Raw genomic sequence first — 20,756 nt, 5'->3', positions numbered from 1 at the left:
CTTTGATTTAGGAAGCATGTCACCGTCTGGAGGCATCTTCAGAATCAACTGCTGCCTCTGTGCTGGAAAGATGCAGATTTGGCAATTGACAAAGTTCAGAGCCTCCTTTGTAGCAGCCTCTTGCTCATCCTTTTATTTTTATTTTTATTTTTTTTTAGATTTTATTTATTTTATTTGACAGAGAGAGAGATCACAAGTAGGCAGAGAAGCAGGCAGAGAGAAGGGGGAAGCAGGCTCCCCACTGAGCAGAGAGCCTGATGCGGGGCTCGATCCCAGGACCCCGAGATCATGACCTGAGCCGAAGGCAGAGGCCCAACCCACTGAGCCACCCAGGCGCCCCTTCTTGCTCATCCTTAATCCCTGGTGGAACAAATCTCTATCATAGTACTCACTGTCATAATCCTTTAGGTGTAAGCCATAATGCCCACCCTCCACAGCATATATATATATATATAAATCCGCACTTTGAACTCCCACCAGGATAGGGTCTGCGCCTCACTTATGTCCCATGCACGATGCGTACTGGGCTGATGGGAGGTGCTCAGTCCATGTAACTGAACGACTAGACGATTATTTGTAGCATGGCATATAAAAGCAAATTTACAGTCATTGACAGACTTGATAATATTTTCCAATGGAGTCTGTATACTATTCTCAAAATCATACATAGAGTTCTAGATGATTTTTTATACTTCAAGTTGCTGTAATTATGGAGGTAATGTAAATGCTTATTCTTTTATTCATCCCTTATGTATTGAATGCCCTCTATGTGCCAGGCATTTGGTAGGTCCTATGGATGGATGTGATGGTTAATAGAACGAGCATTTGGGAGTGCTTGAGTGGCTCAGTCGGTTAAGCATCTGCCCTTGGCTCAGGTTGTGATCTCAAGGTCCTGGGATCAAGCCCTGCATGAGGCTCCCTGCTCAGTGGGGACTCCGCTTCTCTCTCTCCCTCTGCCCCTCCCCCTGCTTGTGCTCCCACCTGCTCTTTCTCTTTGTCTCTTAGATAAATAAATAAAATCTTAAACAAAACAACCGTGATTTGGGCCTTACCTTAAGCAATTATTTTCTGTAAATTGGGCAGTAATTATTAAAGATGTCTTTAAGGGTTGGTCTCTATAGATTTTGATCAGTAATTAAAGATTATTAATTTTACAGCAGTTGTCAGGGTCTTAGACACTGTGGATGAGTAATTTGTCTTTCCTGTGGAATGAAGTGCAGCAAATTACACACTCTTTCTCCTGGGGTGGAGAAAATTGGGGGGAAAGGAAACTGCAGCACCACCCATAAGGTCTTTATTTTCCAGGATAAATCTTCCCAACTGTCCAACTCAGTCACTAAGTAAGCACACGTGAGATCCACCACACCCTCTGTGGAGACTCACTAGGGGCAAGGCAGGGGCAAGGTATTTTGATAATCCTAGCTTGAGCAAGCAGTAGAAGGAAAACTCAGGAAATAAATCCTATAAAAATATGAGAACAATAGGAAAGAAAAGCCTGTTTTACAGGTTTGTTTCCTGTTCTAATACTTGTGGAATGTGTTTTTCTCTTCTGTTGATGCATAATATGACTAGAAAATTCTTTTCTTAATCAGAATTCTCCTTTGTGTGTTTATATCATCATGTTAAAACTAAAATCTCTCAGCATTGTCCAGATAAAAGGCATAGGAAGCATTTGGTCGCAATGCTATAGAATAACATTTTAAAAAGTAAACACTAGTTACAAATACAGAATTTCAACTGAAATTATAAGATCCAGTAAAATTTTAACTTGCATTTTAGTAATTATATTTTTCTAAGTAAGCTTCCTTTCACAAAATGTAGCCAAGTTTTGGAGTAATACAAAGTTTTAAAAACCCAGCAGACATTTTAAAAAAAAGTGCCTTAATACTTAAAAATGTTTGCATATTGTTTTTTTGTTTCTGGGTTATGTATTCTTTTACTTGATTATTAGAACCCCTTGCATTAAAATAGCCTTCCAACTTTAAAAATTGCCCTCTAGCGTGCTTGCTTCGGCAGCACATATACTAAAAAAATAAAAACTACCCTCTAGCACCTCCATCAGCGGAAAAAAGAAAAGACAGTTTTCTGCTTTTTAGTAAATCTGATTATGGTAAATAGAAAGAAAATAATTGGCTAACATAGTAGTCTTAGATGACCTGTGGATTTCTGTTGTTTCTTCTGACCGTTGTTATCTAGAAAACAAACTAGTACATTGGGGGAAAAAATTCCTATTTGGGAAATTACTCAGTTTTAATCACTTTCATTTCCTTCCCAGTAAGAGAGGGTTTTTCTTTGACTGTAATTCCCCTGACTCAGGGACATGTCTGTAATTCACCAAATTTTCATGGCCAAGTCCAGGAATAAGAGCGCCAGTTAAAAGAATCTTTGTCTTCTCGTACATGTACATGGCCACCACCAGCCACCTTGCTTCCTGGACCACCACTGTTCTGACCAACCATCTCATCTGTTGGGAGCCTGCTGAATCCTTCTCTCCCACCCAGCTGTTGGTATCTCAAAATGGGTCTTGTGGCATCCGGGCAAAGCGGACCCTCAGGATGTGTATTCATGGCATTTGTGTTCTGAGGGAGAAAGATCTCACTCTTTCTCCCACTCCAAGCTTAGATTTGGCCACCTGGAAAAGACTGGCAGTCACCTAAAGCATAGGATTTGGTAGTGATGACTGTTCTAATTATATAGCATCTTCTCTAGCCACCAAATTATGTGTCTACAATTTGGACTTGGATCTAGTAGGTATGGACCTTTCCACAAACAGATAGCTAAAGTTTGGGTTTATTTGTGCTTTTCACTTTTATCTAGTAGATCTAGTCATTTCCATCCAGCAGGGGTGCCAGTGTAACTTTGGGTACCTCAGCTAGGGGAGCTTCATAACTCCAAATCAGACCAGTGAAATCTGTGTGAGGAGGTAAACTGCTTGAAAACCTCAATGTGTGCATACAACACATTGTCAAAAGGCAAACCAGATACAGGAAGGGGAAATTCTATCTAACTAATCCACTCACTTTAACTTCTTTCTGGAAGTAAATGAATAAATATTTCAGGGCTTGAAAGATACTTAGACTGTAGGGTGAAAAAATCAGTAGATGCCATCATTTTATATTTTTAGGAGAGCTTAACATAGACTATTCCTCAATTTCAGTCATGGTATGACCTGATGACAGGATATTATAAAGGATGAAAGTAGTGGTATGCTGAAGGCAGCTCATAGAAGCAAGTTTGTTAAATTTCCAGGAATTTTGCAAACGAATTGACATAAATTTTGCAAGCCAGTTGACTGCTTGTTGAATTGGCCATTGTAGGAATATTTACATTAAAGAAATCGGCAAATACTACGTACAAGTCACAAATCAATCTTGTCCCCCACCCACAGACAAACCCAAGTATTGAGTATTTATCAGGATATCGCTGGATAAGAGTTTGGTTTAGAAATACTGACCAAAGAGCAGGACCAAAGGGATAAATGCTGAAGAATTAAAAATAGATGGCTTCCTCAGAATTAGATGTTGGTACTAATCTTTTTGGTTTTCCTTTTTAATATTTTATTTATTTATTTGACAGAGAGAGAGAGAGAGAAAGAGGGAACACAGGCAGGGGGAGTGGGAGAGGGAGAAGCAGGCTTCCGGAGGAGCAGGGAGCCCAATACAGGACTGGATCCCAGGACCCCGGGATCATGATCTGAGCTGAAGGCAGATGCTTAACTACTGAGCCACCCAGGCGCTCCGGCACTAATCTTATTTAACATTTTTATAAACTCCCTGGAAAGAGGTAATACACAGAGAAACGTCCATATTTTTCCGATGACATTAAATGTTCCCATAGTTTAGCCATAAACTGTAGGATTAACACCCAGAGATCTTAGTAAGACTGTGTATTGGCTGAATAATTATCTTAATAAGGCAAGAAAAAGACAATTTTGGAAATTTTCTTAAAATAATCTTGTTAGATGATAAATTCTAAGTGATGACCTATAAACAGAATTTAGGGATTTCTGTAGACTTTTTCTATGTTCGTTAGTATAATTTGTTAGCCTTGATAAAAAGGCAACAAAATAGAATAACTGTCCCACCCTTATAAAGAAACCTTGATGCACACTTATTGCAGTTTTTGGCTGACATGTTTCAACGATAATGTAATGGAACTGGAAAAGTTTCAGAGAAAAGGGTGTAACCTGATCGGGGGATTATAAGAATCTCACATGAGGCTAAGATTATATTAACTAGCAAATCCTGAAAGGTTTTGAGTAAGGTAAATATAGATGGATTTAGCAAATCCTGAAAGAGGAGAACTACAGAGTACCCCTTTGATGTTTGAAATAAGAATTTGTAGAAGAAATAAAAAAGAAACACATTATTTCTTAAGGAAGAGAAGTAATGATAGCAAAAATAGCCTCATTTAGCCTTTGTCCATTTAAAAAATCATTACATTTACATAATTTTTAAGGTTTTATTTATTTATTTGAGAGAGAGTGAGAGCATGAGCGGGTGAGGCAGAGGGAGAGAGAATTTGAAGCAGAGGGAGGAGCCCAACCAGGGCTCAGTCTCCACTACCCTGAGATCATGACCTAAGCAGAAACTAAGAGGTGGATGCTTAAAGGCCTGAGCCTCCCTGGTGCCCCTCCATTTACATACTTTTAATGTGCAAAATTTGCCATATCTTTCTACAGAAGGATTTTTTTTTAAAGATTTTATTTATTTACTTGACAGAGAGAAAGATCACAAGTAGGCAGAGAGTCAGGCAGAGAGAGAGGGGGAAGCAGGCTCTCTGTTCAGCAGGGATGCTGAGGCAGATGCAGGGCTCGATCCCAGGACCCTGAGATCATGACCTGAGCCGAAGGCAGCAGCTTAATCCACTGAGCCACCCAGGCGCCCCTGCCATAACTTTCTTATGATCAGTAACCTCCCTTATTAATTGGGCTCAATCAATGGAAGGAAGAGTGTGAAGTTCCCTCCTCTCAATTTCAGTTGAGAAAACACTTGAATTTTTTTTTTGTTATTGTTTTAAAGCAAACTTATTAAAGCAAAGAAATGGAAGGGCCATTATAATTGTTTCCTCTCACTGATGAATCCCCCAGGTGGGATGTGTTCCCAAAATACAACAGTTTTGCATTTTTAAAAAAAGATTTTATTTATTTATTTGACAGAGAGAGACACAGCGAAAGAGGGAATACAGCAGAGGGAGTGGGAGAGGGAGAAGCAGGCTCCCTGAGGAGCAGGGAGCCAGATGTGGGACTTGATCCCAGGTCTCTGGGATCATGACCTGAGCCGAAGGCAGATGCTTTATGACCGAGCCACCCAGGCGCCCCACAGTTTTGCATTTTATAAAGAAATTTAGTTGATTTCATTTCATTGCCCTAGTTAGAACTCACATCTTGGTTAATCTTCAATTTCATTTTAAAAAAAATCAAGTGTCTTAAGAATGAATTAGGCAAAGGGAAATAGATAATTGATCACAGTATTATAGGGGAAAAAATTCTCCACAACAGAGGGTGGACTATTTGGGTGCCAACAAAATTGGGCAACATGCATAATTATGATGAAACAGACAAGTAAATGCTTTTCAAAAAATAAAGTAAGGCTGTGTGTGATCTTAATAATACAAACTTCAGGAAAAAAAAAAGATTTTCATGCTTAAGGTGTTAAATAAGTTAGATTGTTGTTTCATAATATATATATATATATAAAATAGCTTTTAATATTTAGAGTGGGATGTCTAGGATAATCTAAAAAGTGAACGCTGTGGCAAATGCACTAAATATATTGCAGTTAATTTTTCACTGTTTAATGAAATATACCCATTCAGAAAAATGCACAAATCATAGTATACAGTGAAATTTCATCAAGTGAACACATTTATGTGACCACTACTGTCTAATGTACAATCTATTGATACATATATATACAGACACAAACACACATACATATACATATATACACTTGATGAGTGATCTATGGAGTGTATATTATGTATATGTATAATATATGTATAATACATATAATATTTACTATATACACTCCATAGATTACTCATCAATTGTATATACCAAGAGTATCTATATTCATATTTTTAAGAAGTTTGGGGTTGAGATTTACTTATGGGAGGATTTAATTCAACTTTTAGGGAATGTTAGCTCCTAAAACAAATTACCTTTTTGTGGGTTATTTTCCCATTTTGTATATTTTAAACACCTTACCACAAGGTTTCAGAGATTCCACAGTGATTTAGAGGAGAGGTGAGCTTCCTGGAATTTAGGTGGTAGAGAGCAAAGTCTGTCCTTTGCTGGTCTCACACATAGAACCGTCTATCAGATTAATTGTTCAGCGTAACTGAGGCCACTAATTTTTTTTGTTCGTTGAAAGGAAGCTAACTTAAGGAGGAAAGCCCCACACAGCAGACATCTACCAGTCCTGCAGCAGTGCCAACAGAACGTGAGGAAGAAATCAACTTTAAAGAACAAATTTTGTTAAATTAAGTACCGTGACTAAGTACTTTAATTCCTTTTCTTATAGCCCTAAGGGATCATTTGACATTGAACCTTTTAAGTGAAGCGGGAGTCGCCTGAACTCTCTACTACCCTGGGGGGGGTGCCGGCCTCACAGCCCCCGCGGGCGCCCCTGGACCCGCGGGGCCTCTCCCCTCCCCACTACTCAGCCCCCTACACTCATTCACCCCCTCCCCTCCCCCGCACCCTCTCCCCTCCCTCTTCCCCCGTGACCCCTGACCCCAGCTAATCTGCATAGAGGAATGACAGGCATCCGCTGGGCAGGATCCGCCTCGCCGGCTGCGGCCGGCCGGGCTGGGAGACCCGCGCGGGGGAGAAGGTGAGGGATTCCGGAGGGCCGCTCCGCACAGCCCGGGAAATGAGCGCTTGGAAACCTGCCTGCGAGCGGACCCATGACCGAAGGACCAAAGGAGCCGCGTGATCGCCAGACCTGGCCCCGCGACCCCAGACATGGGCCAGACCTCGGTCTCCACGCTGTCCCCGCAGCCCAGCAGCGGTGAGTCCGGGGCGCACGGGGCGCCCCGCCGCGCGGGCGCTGGGCTTGCTCAGGGCAGCTGGGACCGCGGAGGGCTCCGCGGCAGGTCGGGCTCTGCCCATAGCCGCCAAGTCCCTCGGAGAAACCCGAGAGGTAGCGCTCCCCCAAACTCTTTGTCGCGGAGAAGTGGAATGCGTTTTGGGATCCAGCCGATTTCACCTTAAAGGCACAGGCTCCATTTTCCGTAGGAGATGCCTCGCCTGGGTGTTTATCTGAGTTTCTCCCGAGCCTGAAAGTTGCGAGAAAGGCCATTTGCGTATTGCGGTGTTTTTAAAACGCGAAACTTAGAGAGCAAGACAGACGTGCCAACAGGTTTTTCTGTGTTTACGCTTGGCTTCCGAACAGACTAGGACTGAATTCTTTCAAGCTTGTCAACTGATTTATGGTTTGTTTTCGGAGTAGAAGTGCTGATGGCTTTCTCTTATCCTGGCAGAACTCTGAATACTTAGAAACTAACTTTAAAAAGGCTTAATCGTTTCTAAAGACTATTGTTTTGTTTTTGTTAGCCACATAAGCTGTAACATTGGGGAAAACGTACCTCACAGACTCAGTTATCGAGGGCTGAAGTTCGTTTCAGGGAATCGTGGGTAACGTTTCTAAGATACAATGATCTGTTGAAAAAGTTTGTTTTTTTCCATTTTCTTTCAAAAAGGGAAGGAAGGTAAGCTTGGCATTTCTCCAGCAGGGTAGGGATAAACAACTTTTTGGTGGCGTTACTTGTGATTGGATAATGAAATAAATGTAAACGGCCCTATTTTGATATTTTTCCACCAACATTAAAAAAAAAAAACCCTCAAAGGGGCCTTTTACGTTATTCCTTGAGATATCTGATACACTTTTAAAATTGTGTAAACATTAACAGGATCTTGTTGAAAGGAAGTGACAGGGCAGAGATGAAGGTTTTTTTAATCAGCTCCAGGATGTCTCCCAGATAGATAGCATTCTATCATTCCAACTTACCCCCACATGGGTTTGTTTATACTGCGGAGCTTCACACCCTGAGAAATCATAAGCTTTGCTGGGGCTTATTTTAATGTCCACAGAGGAACCCTCTACAAAGGAGAGAAATCAAAATCCCCCCCCCAAAAAGATCACACCTTCCCTTCCTGTTAAGGACAAGGTTGTACAAAGCTCTAGAACATCAGAGACTTCATATTGATGGCTTTTGGGGATAGGATGGGCAGGGGAGGGTGTTGATTAGGATCTTAACTTGAGTAAACTATCTTGTGCAAATGAGGCTTCCTTTCCTTTGTCTTACTCTAAAGCAGGGTGACTTCTTTCATTTTAAGGAAGAGTTAATATTTTAAATTTCTGCACTGGTAAAACAGAATTAAATCAGCATTCGAATACAACAAGTAGAAAGTACTGCCCTGCATTTAGTTCTTTTGCTGCAAAATATTGTTAGGGTTAATATTAGAAAAGTGAATTTTGCCTTTACGAAAAGCGAGGAATATTACATAACTGATCACTAAGAAGCAGAATAGAATCTTAGAATATGACTGTCCTAGCTCTTACCCAGTATAGCAAAAAATACCCAGATTGCTATAAATCCCAATAAAATGACTAACCATGTTGAGAAATTGTGCAGCTGGTTTATACAAAAATTAATTTAAACAAAAAGTTATGCTTGACCATAAAAGATATTTGATTTGGGCTTTTATAAAATAATCATTATAGACTACAAGTCAGCTTGCTTTTCACTCTCTTGATTTTAGTCTCTTGAACTTTCAGTTTAGGGCTGCATCTGTTTCTCTAGGTTTTAGGAAGACCATTAATCATTATTTCTGAAAAATGCAGTTAGAACCATTATTTCTATTTTTTAAAAACAACTTGATTGACATATAATTAATATACCGTGAAATTCACCCACTAAAAATGTACAGTTTGTTATTTGTTAGTGCATTCAGTGTTGCACAACCATCGATCTCTTTTCCCAGCCTACTCAACCGCCAGCCCCAATCCTAATGAACCACTAATCTACTTTCTAGCTTTGTAGATTTGCTGTTTCTGAACATTTCATATGAATGGAAACATACATCACACACCCTTTTGTGGCTAACTTCTTTCACTATCAGGGGTCATCTGTTTTGTAGCATGGATCACTACTTCATTTCTTTTCATTGCCAAATAACATTCCCCTGTATGGACATACCACATTTTAGCTATCCATCAGTTGGTGAACATTTGGGTTATTTCTGTTTTGCTTCTATGAATAGTGCTGCTATGAACTTCACGTGCAAGTTATTGGTGAACATATGTTTTCATTTCTCTTTGGTATATTCCTAAGAGTGGAATTGCTGGGTCACATGGTAACTTTATGTTTGTGTTATGTTTTAAGGAACTGCCAAGCAGTTTTCCAAAGCAGCTGTACCATTTTACATTCCCTCCAGCAGTGTATGAAGGTTTCCATTTCTCCACATCTTTGCCAGTACTTGTTATTTATCTTTTTGATTGTGGCCATCCTAGTAAATGTGAAGTTGTATCTCATCGTGGTTTTGATTTGCATTTTCCTAATTACTAATGACATTGAGCATCTTTTCATGTACATATTGGCCATCTGTATGTCTTCTTTGGAAAAATGTCTATTCAGATCCTTTGCCCAATTTTAATTGGATAATTTGACTTTCTGTTATTGAGATAAAAGACTTCTTTATGCACTGGAGATAAGTCATTACCAGATAGGTGATTTACAGATACTTTCTCCCATTCTCTGGATTGTCTTTTCACTTTCTTGATATGGTGTGCCTTTCAGAATTTTGAAAAATTTTTAAAAAGATTTTATTTATTTATTTGAGAGAAAGAGATAGAGAGAGAGAGAGAGCATTAGAGGGGAGGTCAGAGAGAGAAGCAGACTCCCCATGGAGCTGGGAGCCTGATGTGGGACTCAATCCCAGGACTCCAGGATCATGACCTGAGCCAAAAGCACTCGCTTAACCAACTAAGCCACCCAGGTACCCAGAATTTTGAAATTTTTATTATTTTGTGTTTATCTTCTTTTTCTTTGTATTTTTAGTTATATCTAAGAAACCATTGTGTAACCAATGTCAAGAAGATATACACCTGAGTTTTCTTCTGAGAGTTTCATAATTTTAGCTCCTACATTTAGGTCTGTGATACATTTTAAGTTAATATTTATGTGTGGTGCTTTGTAGGGTTCCAGTTTTGTTCTGTGGATATCTAGCTGTCAACACTATTTATTGAAAAGATGATTCTTTCCCTTTTGAATTGTCTTGGCACCATGTCAAAAAAATCAGCTGACAGTATATGTAAGGGTTTTTTCTGAATACTTCACTTCTGTCCCATTAGTCAGTGTGTCTATTAATATGCCACACTGTGTAGATTACCATAGCTTTGTATTAAGTTTTAAAACAAAAGAGTGTGTCATCTAACTTTGTTCTTTTTTTTTTAAATTTTTGTTTTTTAAAGATTTTATTTTTAAGTAATCTGTACACCCAGTAATGGGCTCGAACTCAAAACCCTGAGATCAAGAGCTGTGTGCTCTACCAACTGAGCCAGCCAGGTGCCCGAACTTTGTGCTTCTTTTGCAAGATTCTTTTTGCTATTCTAGTCCTCTTGCATTTTTGTATGAATCAGTTGGCATGTCAGTTTCTGTAAAAAAGCCAGCTGGGACTTTGATAGGGATTGTGTTGAATAACACTATTCTCCTAATAATATGAAGTATTAAAAATAAAAACAACATCAAGTTTTTCAGTCTGTGAACACAAATGTCTCTCTCTTTATTTAGATCGTCTTTGATTTCTTTCCATGATGTTTTGTTGTTTTCAATGTATAAGTATTGCTTTTTCTTTTTTAAATTTATCCCTGTGTATTATTTTTGATGCTATTATAAATGAAATTATATTCTTAATTCATTTTCAGAATGTTGCTGCCTAGCATGTAGATATACAAAAATAAATTTTTATATATTGATCTTATACCCTGCAAACTTGTGTAACTTATTTTTAGTCCCAATAGTTTTTCAATGCATTCCTTAGGATTTCTATATACAAGATCTATATACAAAATCAGGTACAGATAGAGATAATTTCCCTTCTTGTTTTCCAGTCTGAATGCCTTTTATCTTTTTTCCTTGTCTAATTGCCCTTACTTTTTATATACTATCATGTTGAATGGAAGTGGCAAGAGTGAACTTTTTAAAAAAATGTTAGCAGAATGTTTAATTACATCAGTTTCCCATCAACACACTAGTCATTTAATCATGATTATATTGATCATTTCTATTGATTTGCAGGAGGTTCTTCCACTAGGGGCTCCCATGATTTCCACTGCATTATTTTTCTTGCCAGACTTAGTTCATTTCCAGCCTAAAGAATCATCTCTTCTAATTGGCCACCCTGAAGCTGGACTTCTAATTTCTTAACATCTGGTTCTGCTTTAAGCATACTCAGCTTTTCATTTGTAATCTGTTCTGTATACTTTCTATATGCTGCATTTTTAGGAATTTGCCCAAGAACATCACGAATCTTTGTGTATGATAGTCTTAACCTCTTGTGTGTCTCACATACAGCCAGTCCCTCAAGGCTGGCGGTCTTCTTCAGCAAAGCCGCCATGACAGAGCCCAAGAGTGAATGTTCTTGTCTTCTTCCTGATCTAATGGGGGAACAAGCAGTTTTTACTTTTTAGTGTCAAGTTGTCTGTGTTTTTCACAGATGCCTTTTTATCAAAAAGTTCCCTCCTGTTCCTAGTTTGTGAGCATCTTTGTCATGAGGAGTCAAAGGCTTTTTTTTTTTTTCCCTTTGTTGAGATATTCATACGGTTTTTTGTTCTTCATTCTACTAATATGGTATAGTACATTAATTGATTTTCAGATGTTAAACCAAGTTTGCATTCCTGGAATAAGGCTTACATGGGTATGTTGCATAATCCCTTTTAAGTATTGCTGAATTTGGTTTACTAGTATTTTAGTGAGCATTAGATCCATTATTTCTAAGCATAGGCTAAACAGATATGTCTCCAAGGAGGGTGGTTTCAATAGCCTCGGGCCTTGTGCCCCCAAAGCATTGAGACTTCAATATTCTGCTGACCAAGTACAAGGCATGGTAGATTGGACACAATAAATGTTTGTTGAATATATGAATCAATCAACAAATATTCTCAATGAACAGCCTGATCACTTTAAGCCAATGGTCATATGAATGAAGGTTATATTTGTTTGTTTTTTACTTTAAGAATTGTCTGTTGTTCTGGCTCTCTTGTCTGAAGGGTGGTGTCTAAATCTAGTAACCATTCCTCCCATCTTCTTCAGCACCACCCCACCCCCACTGTGTCACATGGACCAACTCTTGGCTTCTTGGCCTCAGTAAAAGGGTAGAGAAAGCCACTCTTTAATTTTTAGGAGACAGGGAACAAGTAAATAAAGTATTCAGCATCACACCTAGGCCATGATAGAACCTCTGTCTATCCGTGTTTCTGGGTTTTCATAGTTTGGTCAGGCCCAGGTCCTGCCCAGAATACTCACCCATTTCTGTGTAAACCTGGTGTAGGAAGAGATCACGAAGGCAAAAATGGATAGAGTTTATTTTCCTTAATGAAAATAACATGCACATGATCAGAAGTAAAAATTTATAAAACAATTCAGGCTAAAAGTGAGTTTTTCTCCCTCCCAGACCCACAGTCTCTTCCCAATTACACCCTGCAATGAGCAACTTTTGTTTTGTTTTGTTTTCAGAAAGTTTTCATTCAAGTATATGTATCTTTATCAAAACACAAGCAAGACCTATTGTATACTACTGCTCTAGAGTTTGAGTTTTTCATGTAATGTAACTTCAAAATATTTCCGTATTGATATTTTTAATCCTATAAACAAGCAATTTTATAATATGTACACATATCATAATTTTTTAAAAGCTCTATTATGTTTTTATATTTTATGTTTGTATTTTTACGTTGTTCTGGGGTTCTTTTGTGTGTGTGCTATTATGAAAAATGCTGAAATGAACATCCTTATCTAAACATCTTGAACTACATGGAACAGTAAAATCCTACCAGTGGAATTGTCAAGTCAAAAGATTTGTATATTTTATTTTGATAGTCTTTGCCAAGTTACTCTCAAGAGGCTGTATATCAGTATATCTGCTCAGTATATGAAAATTCCTTTTTCTGAACTCTCACCAATACCGCATGCATATCAGGATCTCTCTTAGACGGTACAGAGCTTTGTGAGAAACTGAAGTCACTCCCTCTGGGTGAGGAAGCCCTGTAGGCACAGGATTTAACAAGTGGAACATGAGCAGGAATTCAGTCCCAACTCGTTCCCTGGCCTAGATGCCCTTGTGCAGTGAACACTGTGCACAACTAAACATGACCACAATGTTATGCATAATTAATTTGAAAAAAATCCATGTCAGTCTATAAGCAAAAAGGGATAGCTCACTTCGATTATGAGTGAAGTAGAACTTTTGTATTTCTTTTTCTCTGAATTGCTTATAACAAATCTTAGAGATTTTTGTGTTAAGGAGATTAGCCTTGTGCTTATCATGTATTATAAACATTTTTTTTCTTAAATCTGTTTGTTTTTCGTAAAAACTGTTTTCATGTAGTCGAATCAATTAATTCTTTTCTTTCTTACAAACCAGAGTTAAGAATCATGTTCTCCTTTGCTGTTTATCTCATCTCTGTAACTTGTTCTGATTTAAAGTGAATGATTTAATGATACTGTTTTTAAGCTTCTGTATAGCAAAAAAACCCATCATCAGCAAATTGAAAAAGGAAATCATAAAGTCAACAAAATATTTGCATTGTATATGGAAAATAATGATAAATATCTTAACATACTAAGACCCTTAAAAATCAGTAAGAAAAAAATAAAGGCTCAAATAGAAAAACAAGAAAAGAACATGAATAGGCATTTTTCAAAATATCTGATGGCTATAATTGTGAACTCACTGTAGGTGAGGAACTATTCTAAGTACCTTGCTTGAATTAACTTTTTTTAAAGATTTTATTTACTTATTTGACAGAGAGAGAGAGAGAGCACAAGTAGGCAGAGTAGCATGGCAGAGGGAGAGGCAGGCTCTCCGCTGAGCTAGGAGCCGGTTGTGGGGATCCCAGCACCCTGGGATTATGACCTGAGCAGTAGGCAGCCACTTAACCAACTGAGCCACCCAAGTGTCCTTTGAATTTACTTTTTAATCCTCACAGCATCCCTAACGGGTAACTACTATTAATATCCCCATTTTACAGATGGTGAAAACTAAAACACAACAGTTAATTTGCCCAGTTGCTCAATCAAAGAGACATAATTTACCAATTGGTATATGAAATAGTTTCAACAGTTCAATGAAAAAAAAGATGCCGTTGATCACCTATGAATTGAGAAAGGATTTAAAAGAATGATTCTCAGACAATCGTGGTAGTTTAAATTGGCACAAACTATCAGAAGAGCAGCTTGGTAATATGTATTAGACCCCTTAAAATATGCATACACTCAGACCCAGCAGTTCTACTTTTGGGAGCGTATTGAAAGGGAAATAATTACTCACCCACTGGGACAGTGTTTATTAAAAGCCCAAAATTGGAAGTAGCAGTAGAACACCAAGAAATTTTTTTCAATTAATTGGGATACAGTTATATAATGAAATAAGCCATTTAAAAATGGTGTAAAATATGGGGTGCCTGGGTGGCTCAGTCGGTAAAGCGGCCAACTCTCATCTTTTTTTAAAGATTTGTTTATTTGAGAGGGAGAGAGAGAGCATGTACATGCAGGTGCACACGCGTGGGCGGGCGGGGAGGCAGAGAGAAAGAGAGTCTCAAGCAGAGTCCTCCTTGAACAGGAACCCATCGCAGAAGTCTTAGGACCCTGAGATCACAACCTTGGCTGAAACCATGAGTCTGACATTCAACCAGCTGTGCCACACAGGCACCCCTTAAGTAGCCAACTCTTGATTTTGGCTCAGGTCATGATCTCAGGGTCCTGGGAACGAGCCCCGCGTGGGCTGTGCGCTCAACAGGGAGCCTGCTGAAGGATTCTTCTCTCCCTCTGCTTCTCCCCGCTGCTCGCGGGCACTCTCTTTCTCTCAAATAAATAAATAAATAAATAAATCTTTTAAGAAAATGGCGTAAAACATAATTTTGAAAAGTTATTTTTATAATAAATAAAAATATTAAAAGGCAGGTTTAAAATAAAAATTCTTTTTTAAAAATATGTGCATGAAGAGAAATCTAGATGGGGGTGGGGAGAAAGAGAGAGAGGGGAATTTCATTGCTGAGGAGGTAGTGTGACAGTCCTGACTTTCCTCTGCTTTGAACCCGAACATAACCAGGACTTCCACATCCTGTGTCCAACTGGACCTCCACTGGAATTAAAGCCACGAGCTGACCTACAAGTATGTTAGCTTTTCTCTGGCTGTCCTCGGACTCTGTTTTAAGTTCGTTGGCTGTTTTTCAGCTGCTTTTTTTCTTGTGAATTCCATGATGAAAACAAAAATATCAGTCCTCCCACAGCCATCTTCTTTTTGGGTTGAATTTTTTTCTTAGCCTGTTTGATCGTAACGCAAATGCAATCACTCACTTGGAGAGAAAGAAAATGAGCAAACTTTTGAACTTCATTTACTTCTCTTTGGTCCATAGCTCATCAGGTATGATCACGAGTAATATCCCCGATATTTTTAGCTTCAGTGTATTTTATCTTCAGAAGCTGGAGAGGGTAACAATCAGTGGGGGAGTCAGACTTCACCTTTTGCCTACTTAATGCAGTAGAGAGGAAGATGAGGGTTCTGGGTTGTTGGTTCTCTAAGTCTCTTTAACTTGAATAAAGGAAAATTACAATGCGTTTTCTTGTCTTGAGGGACTTTAACTGCCTGTTCTTGGGTCTCTGTTCTTGGGAGTAGAGATACATATTTAGTGAGGACTCAATTTATGTAAAAGTGTTCTTGAGGTAGAAATAGTCTTAAGAAAATAAACACTTCTGGTCCACTCTCTATTCCACTGACATCTGAAGCAGGGGAACCCAAACCAAAAACAACAGTTTCTGTTCCCCAGAAAGGAATGGGCAAATAACATTACTTTTAGAAGTTTGGTCTGTTATCATTTATATTTGCTTACTACTCCTCCATTTATTTTGGTTTCAAGGGGCTGGGTGTTTTTGTTCATATAAACCTGGCAAGGATGATGTTCCAGCCGTTAACACTAAGGGAATTTGGGTTGACAAAGGCACTGAACTGGTGTTTTGCTTAAATAACCTAGAAGGCTGTGCTGGGACGTGCTGAGTGAATATATTCCTGCAAATCGGGCTCACTCTGTGAAGCGGTATTCAAAGGAAAACGGGTGGCACCTTCGTCCAACTAAAGTAATTACGTGGAAGGTTCTGTGCTGGGCTGTGGGGGAAGATTCAAAAAGGAATCATATGCAAACCTTGCCCACCGGGGTCTGTGCCTAGAAGGCTCATCCACTCGGTGGAGTCAGGCAGAAGGGAAGGTGAAAGGAAAGGGACCCCTGGAGAACTGTCAGGGAGGCCGAAAAGTACAGAAGAGGGAATAAGAATTCTGGCCCACACAGGTGGTGGGAACCACTGAAGGTTTTTTATCAAATGAGAAACGATCAGAGTTTTGCCCCAGGGGGACGAATCTGCCTATCATATGCAGTATTGATTTCCTGGGGGAGACCCAAGGCACAACCAAGAGGTCTGGCTCCAGTAATCCAGCAAGGTGAAGTGAACACCTGATCCCAGGGATGGGGTGGGGGTGGGGAGGTTGTTATCTGCAACTCCGCCCTTGCCTTGTGCTTCCAGGCTCTGATCTGCTACTGTCTATTGGGCAGGTCTGCTTGGGTCTCTCATGGGCATCTCATAGGTAAAAGATGTCAACAGAGGGGCGCCTGGATGGCTCAGTGGGTTAAAGCCTCTGCCTTCGGCTCAGGTCATGATCCCAGGGTCCTGGGATCGAGCCCCACATTGGGCTCTCTCCTCTCTCTGCCTGCCTCCTCTGCCTACTTGTGATCTCTGTCTGTCAAATAAATAAATAAAATCTTAAAAAAAAAAAAAAAAGATGTCAACAGAAGGCTGGAGTTTACCCTCCAAAACTTCCCTTAACTTTCTGCATGTCCCCAAATGATACTTCCAGCTACTCACTCATTCTAGCCGAAAGTCGAGGAGTCCTCCTTGAGTTTTTCCTTCCCCTTCACAGCAAACCAACACATCTTGTACCTTTTCCTTTCAGAATGTATCTCCAGGCCTTTCACTTCTGCCTTTACAGCCACTGTCCAAACCTGACTGCTCATTGTATGGACAGCTGTAGTGGACTCAAGCTGATCTCCTGCTTCTGTTCTCAGCCTTTTGCAATTCTTGTTCCACACAACTCCTAAAGTAATGTTTTAAAACATAAATCACGTCACTTCCTTACTCACAACCTTCCTGTGTCTTCCTAGTGCACTTGGAATGAATTCTAGATTTCATACTCTGGCCCTCCAGGCCATTCCTGATCCTCTACGATCCTTGGTTCCTGCCCCTCCCCCATTGCCCAGCCCCTGCCCCCACCCCCACCCCTGTACTACAGCTTTACTCCCTGTTTCAGTCATCAGACAGACCTGGCTCATTTTTACCTTTGACCTTCACAGTTGCTGCTCTCTCTATCCAGGACGTAAGGGACACTCTTCCACTAGCTCTTTTCAAAGTTGACTCCTTGTCTTCCAGCATGACCTGCTTTGGAGACCGTCCTTGTCCAGCCCTCTTCAGAGGAGCCTGTGCACCCGCCCCAAGCCACAGTTCTCTGCTTTTTCATTGTACCCATCTGTCTCTCAGGTTATCCTGTATGTCATTGTCTCCCTTCACTAGAACCTCAGCTCCAGGAGCTAAGAGACCTTATCTTGTTCCCCAGTCTGCTTTCTAATTGTGACAACTGTGCTTGACACAGCTGTTTGTTGAATAAATGAATGGTGCAGGCTGGCCAGGTCAGATCTTATTAGAGTGATAGGAACTGAATGGAAAGTTAAATAGTGTCCAAGAAGTTTACAGTTGTTTAAACTGATTCTTTAGTATTTACCTCCAGTTTCTAAATAGCATGCTTACATTGCTAATTGTCGATTGTACAGCATGACCCATTGTTACTGACCTCACAGTGTGGAAATTGAAGACATAGCTTTGCTTTTCATGCCTTCTCTGAATCCTGTCTCCCCGCCCATCACGAATTTCCCATCCTTCCATGTTCTCATCTTCCCAGCATTCTTGATTGTACTTTTGATTAGAACAGTATTGTGTATAACTATGTAAAAATTGATGATAGCTAAGCCTTGTGGTAAACCATGATTACTTTTTCTTTCCTGCATGACTTTTGCTTTCCTTGCTGGTGTTTGTGTTTGCTTGCAAAGGGGCCTGCATACTCATCCCCAAATCTTTCCCCAGTTTTGTAAATCTCTTCTCAGTATGTTCAAACACTTTTTGTTATCCTGTCAAGTTTATCTGTAAGAAGTAAATCCAAATTGGACTGGATTTCCTCTAAGTTTGCTGCCGCTGTTGCCCTGCATCTCTCTTCAGATCATCCTGGGGAGTCCTTCCACGTCCCTCTTGGAATGGATCTCCCAGTTGCTAGATCAGAATCTTATCTTTTCTGGGTCTATTTCCAAATTTGGACAGAGCACACAGAGCTTCTTGAGAAAAGCTCATGGGGCTTGGTTTTTTTGAGACCTACTCCTAGAAGGCATCTTTATTCTGGCTTTCTACTTGGTTGATAGCTTGACTGGTCATGAGGTAGCAAAGCAAACTTGCTATAATATGTAAAAATACCCAACTATCACTTATAATTAACCACAATTAATATTGACGTAGAAGAATAATTTTTTCTCTTTAACACATAGCTTTTAATTAATTTCAAAAGATTTTCTCGAATGATTGTCACATGAGAACTCAACTTTGATCTATCTACTCTTGCTGTTATAGTCTAAAAAATATTTTATGGACATTTAATGTTTTATAGCTGAATGAACTAATTTAAAATTATGTTTACTGTGGTAATAATGGTATTCTACCAATTTGCCTGATGGTGAGAATCACCTAGCATGCCTGGGGGAAAATACTCACTTCTGGGCAACAGCAAAATCCGTCTTTTGGAGAGGGGTCTTAGAATCTGAATTTTCAACAAGGATTCCAGAAGGTTCTTAACATGAGAAATATCCTCTGGAGATTAGCCGTGTTTTAAAAGAGGCTTCAAATGAAAATTTCTTTTCATTAACAATGTGTCTTCTCTTGACATGATGTAGAAGTTACAAAATGTCCAGTTCAAAAACACAGATGTTCTGTACCTGTGTCTTGATAAATTTGGTCATTAATATGTCCTGTTCCTGAGCAAGTATTCCCATTGTCAAGTATAATTTTGGCAAAATCTCTTTGCCAGAATTTTTTTTTTGCTCTCATGTACATTTTGCTACTATTATAAACTGCAAAATAATTCATTTCCCACACTCGTCAGGTTTGAGGTAAATGTAGTTATATTTGAAGGGAAAAAAAAGTTATCTGTAGAATGACAATTACTGTTTGAGGAAAGGATACAGAATTTCGACTCTGTTGCCTTTTTAGGAACCCTCCTTGAACTTCATCTGAGGTGGCTGCATGCTAATTACTTGAGGAGGAACCAAAGTGACAGAGCAGGGGGCTGGATGAAAACAGGTGTTTAATAATGCGTGGGAGGGGACTATAGGAAAGATTTTAGTAAGATCCATTTTATAAAAAGGAGGCCGAACCCTTTTCTCTTTTAGAAATGTGGGCAGCAAATTCTGAAAACTTCAAGAGGAAGCAATCATTTATTTAAAAATTCTTTTCATGTGTTCCTTTTGGAAACATTTGGCTTTTTATTTTTGCCTCTGTTTGTACTTCAGGGGTCTTTCCTTTCAATGAAGTGCCTGTTTTGCAGTACATTGCCTGGTGTGAAGTAAATTCCAGTCTTAATTGGGGTCTCTTAAAAGCTTTTTCTAAAGGGTTTCTCAGCCTCCCTGAGGAAAGGCCACTGTTGTTTGTCTAAGGTGCCCTGACGAGGGCCTGCTGCGCATTGCCTTGGACCTTCCTTCCAGAATAAAAATGTTTCTGACCACAGCTGGGTAGCCCACAGGACTGAGCAGGGCAACCTGACAGGGTGATTCAGGATCGCAGTTGCCAAATTCATCTATTTAAAGGGACTCTGTGTTTTTCAGAATATTTCTACATCTGTAAATTTAACTCGCGCTGACCTGCCAGGCTGTCTGTGGAGGACCCGGCTGAGGATGGAAACTTGGAATAAGCCAGAACGAGTTAACTGAGCTCATGTTGAATGTTCCTGTGTGCCTAACAGAGCAGTGTTTCATTTTCCTAAAGTCTACTAAAATGGAATTATATACATATGTGCGTAACTAGTGTTCTCTCACTTGGAAAGTACTCGGCTGCCAATTTTGTAAAGAAAACACGAAAAGAGTAAAATCAAACTGGAGATTTTAAGAAGGATCTAGAACTGTACGCTTTTAAAAAGACCTAATCCCCTTTAGTCATCAGACCCTGCATGGACTGTCAGAACACACGGATACCTCTTTTTTCAAATGACAAAAGGTGTTTTAATTTATAAAGCCCTTCTAAGTGATCGTACCAGAAGCCTTTAAGGAACTTTTCTTTTCCCCGCTGTTAGGTGGAGTGGGGTAGAGATGAGTTTGGAAGCTGTGTGACATTTTCATTCTGTCTTGAGCGTGTGAATAAACAGCTTTACGGGCAGTAGTAAAAGTCTGTATTCA

At 39.6% G+C, this 20,756-nt stretch overlaps 1 protein-coding gene and 1 pseudogene across 5 annotated transcripts in view; one reads left to right on the top strand and one right to left on the bottom strand.

Moving 5' to 3' along the window:
- Positions 1 to 6,751: 6,751 nt before the first annotated feature.
- PHACTR2 (phosphatase and actin regulator 2) overlaps positions 6,752 to 20,756 on the top strand; it is a gene marked incomplete at its 3' end in the record, with an annotated part of 121,635 nt that continues 107,630 nt past the window's right edge. For 2 of the 4 annotated variants that reach the window (XM_080807243.1, XM_080807244.1), the window contains exon 1: positions 6,752 to 7,013. In XM_080807243.1, coding sequence (XP_080663369.1) covers positions 6,968 to 7,013 — 46 coding nt within the window. In that variant the 5' untranslated portion in view covers positions 6,752 to 6,967. The remainder of the gene's footprint in view (positions 7,014 to 20,756) is intronic. The other 2 variants (XM_080807241.1, XM_080807242.1) reach the window with 1 other exon arrangement.
- LOC308345251 (NADH dehydrogenase [ubiquinone] 1 alpha subcomplex subunit 5-like) lies at positions 11,291 to 11,623 on the bottom strand (annotated as a pseudogene). The gene has a single exon. The product of its transcript is annotated as an NADH dehydrogenase [ubiquinone] 1 alpha subcomplex subunit 5-like (transcript).

The sequence above is a fragment of the Martes martes genome, assembly GCF_963455335.1.
Source record: "Martes martes genome assembly, chromosome: 6".
NCBI lineage: Eukaryota > Metazoa > Chordata > Mammalia > Carnivora > Mustelidae > Martes > Martes martes.
This window is presented reverse-complemented; position numbering and strand designations above follow the sequence as displayed.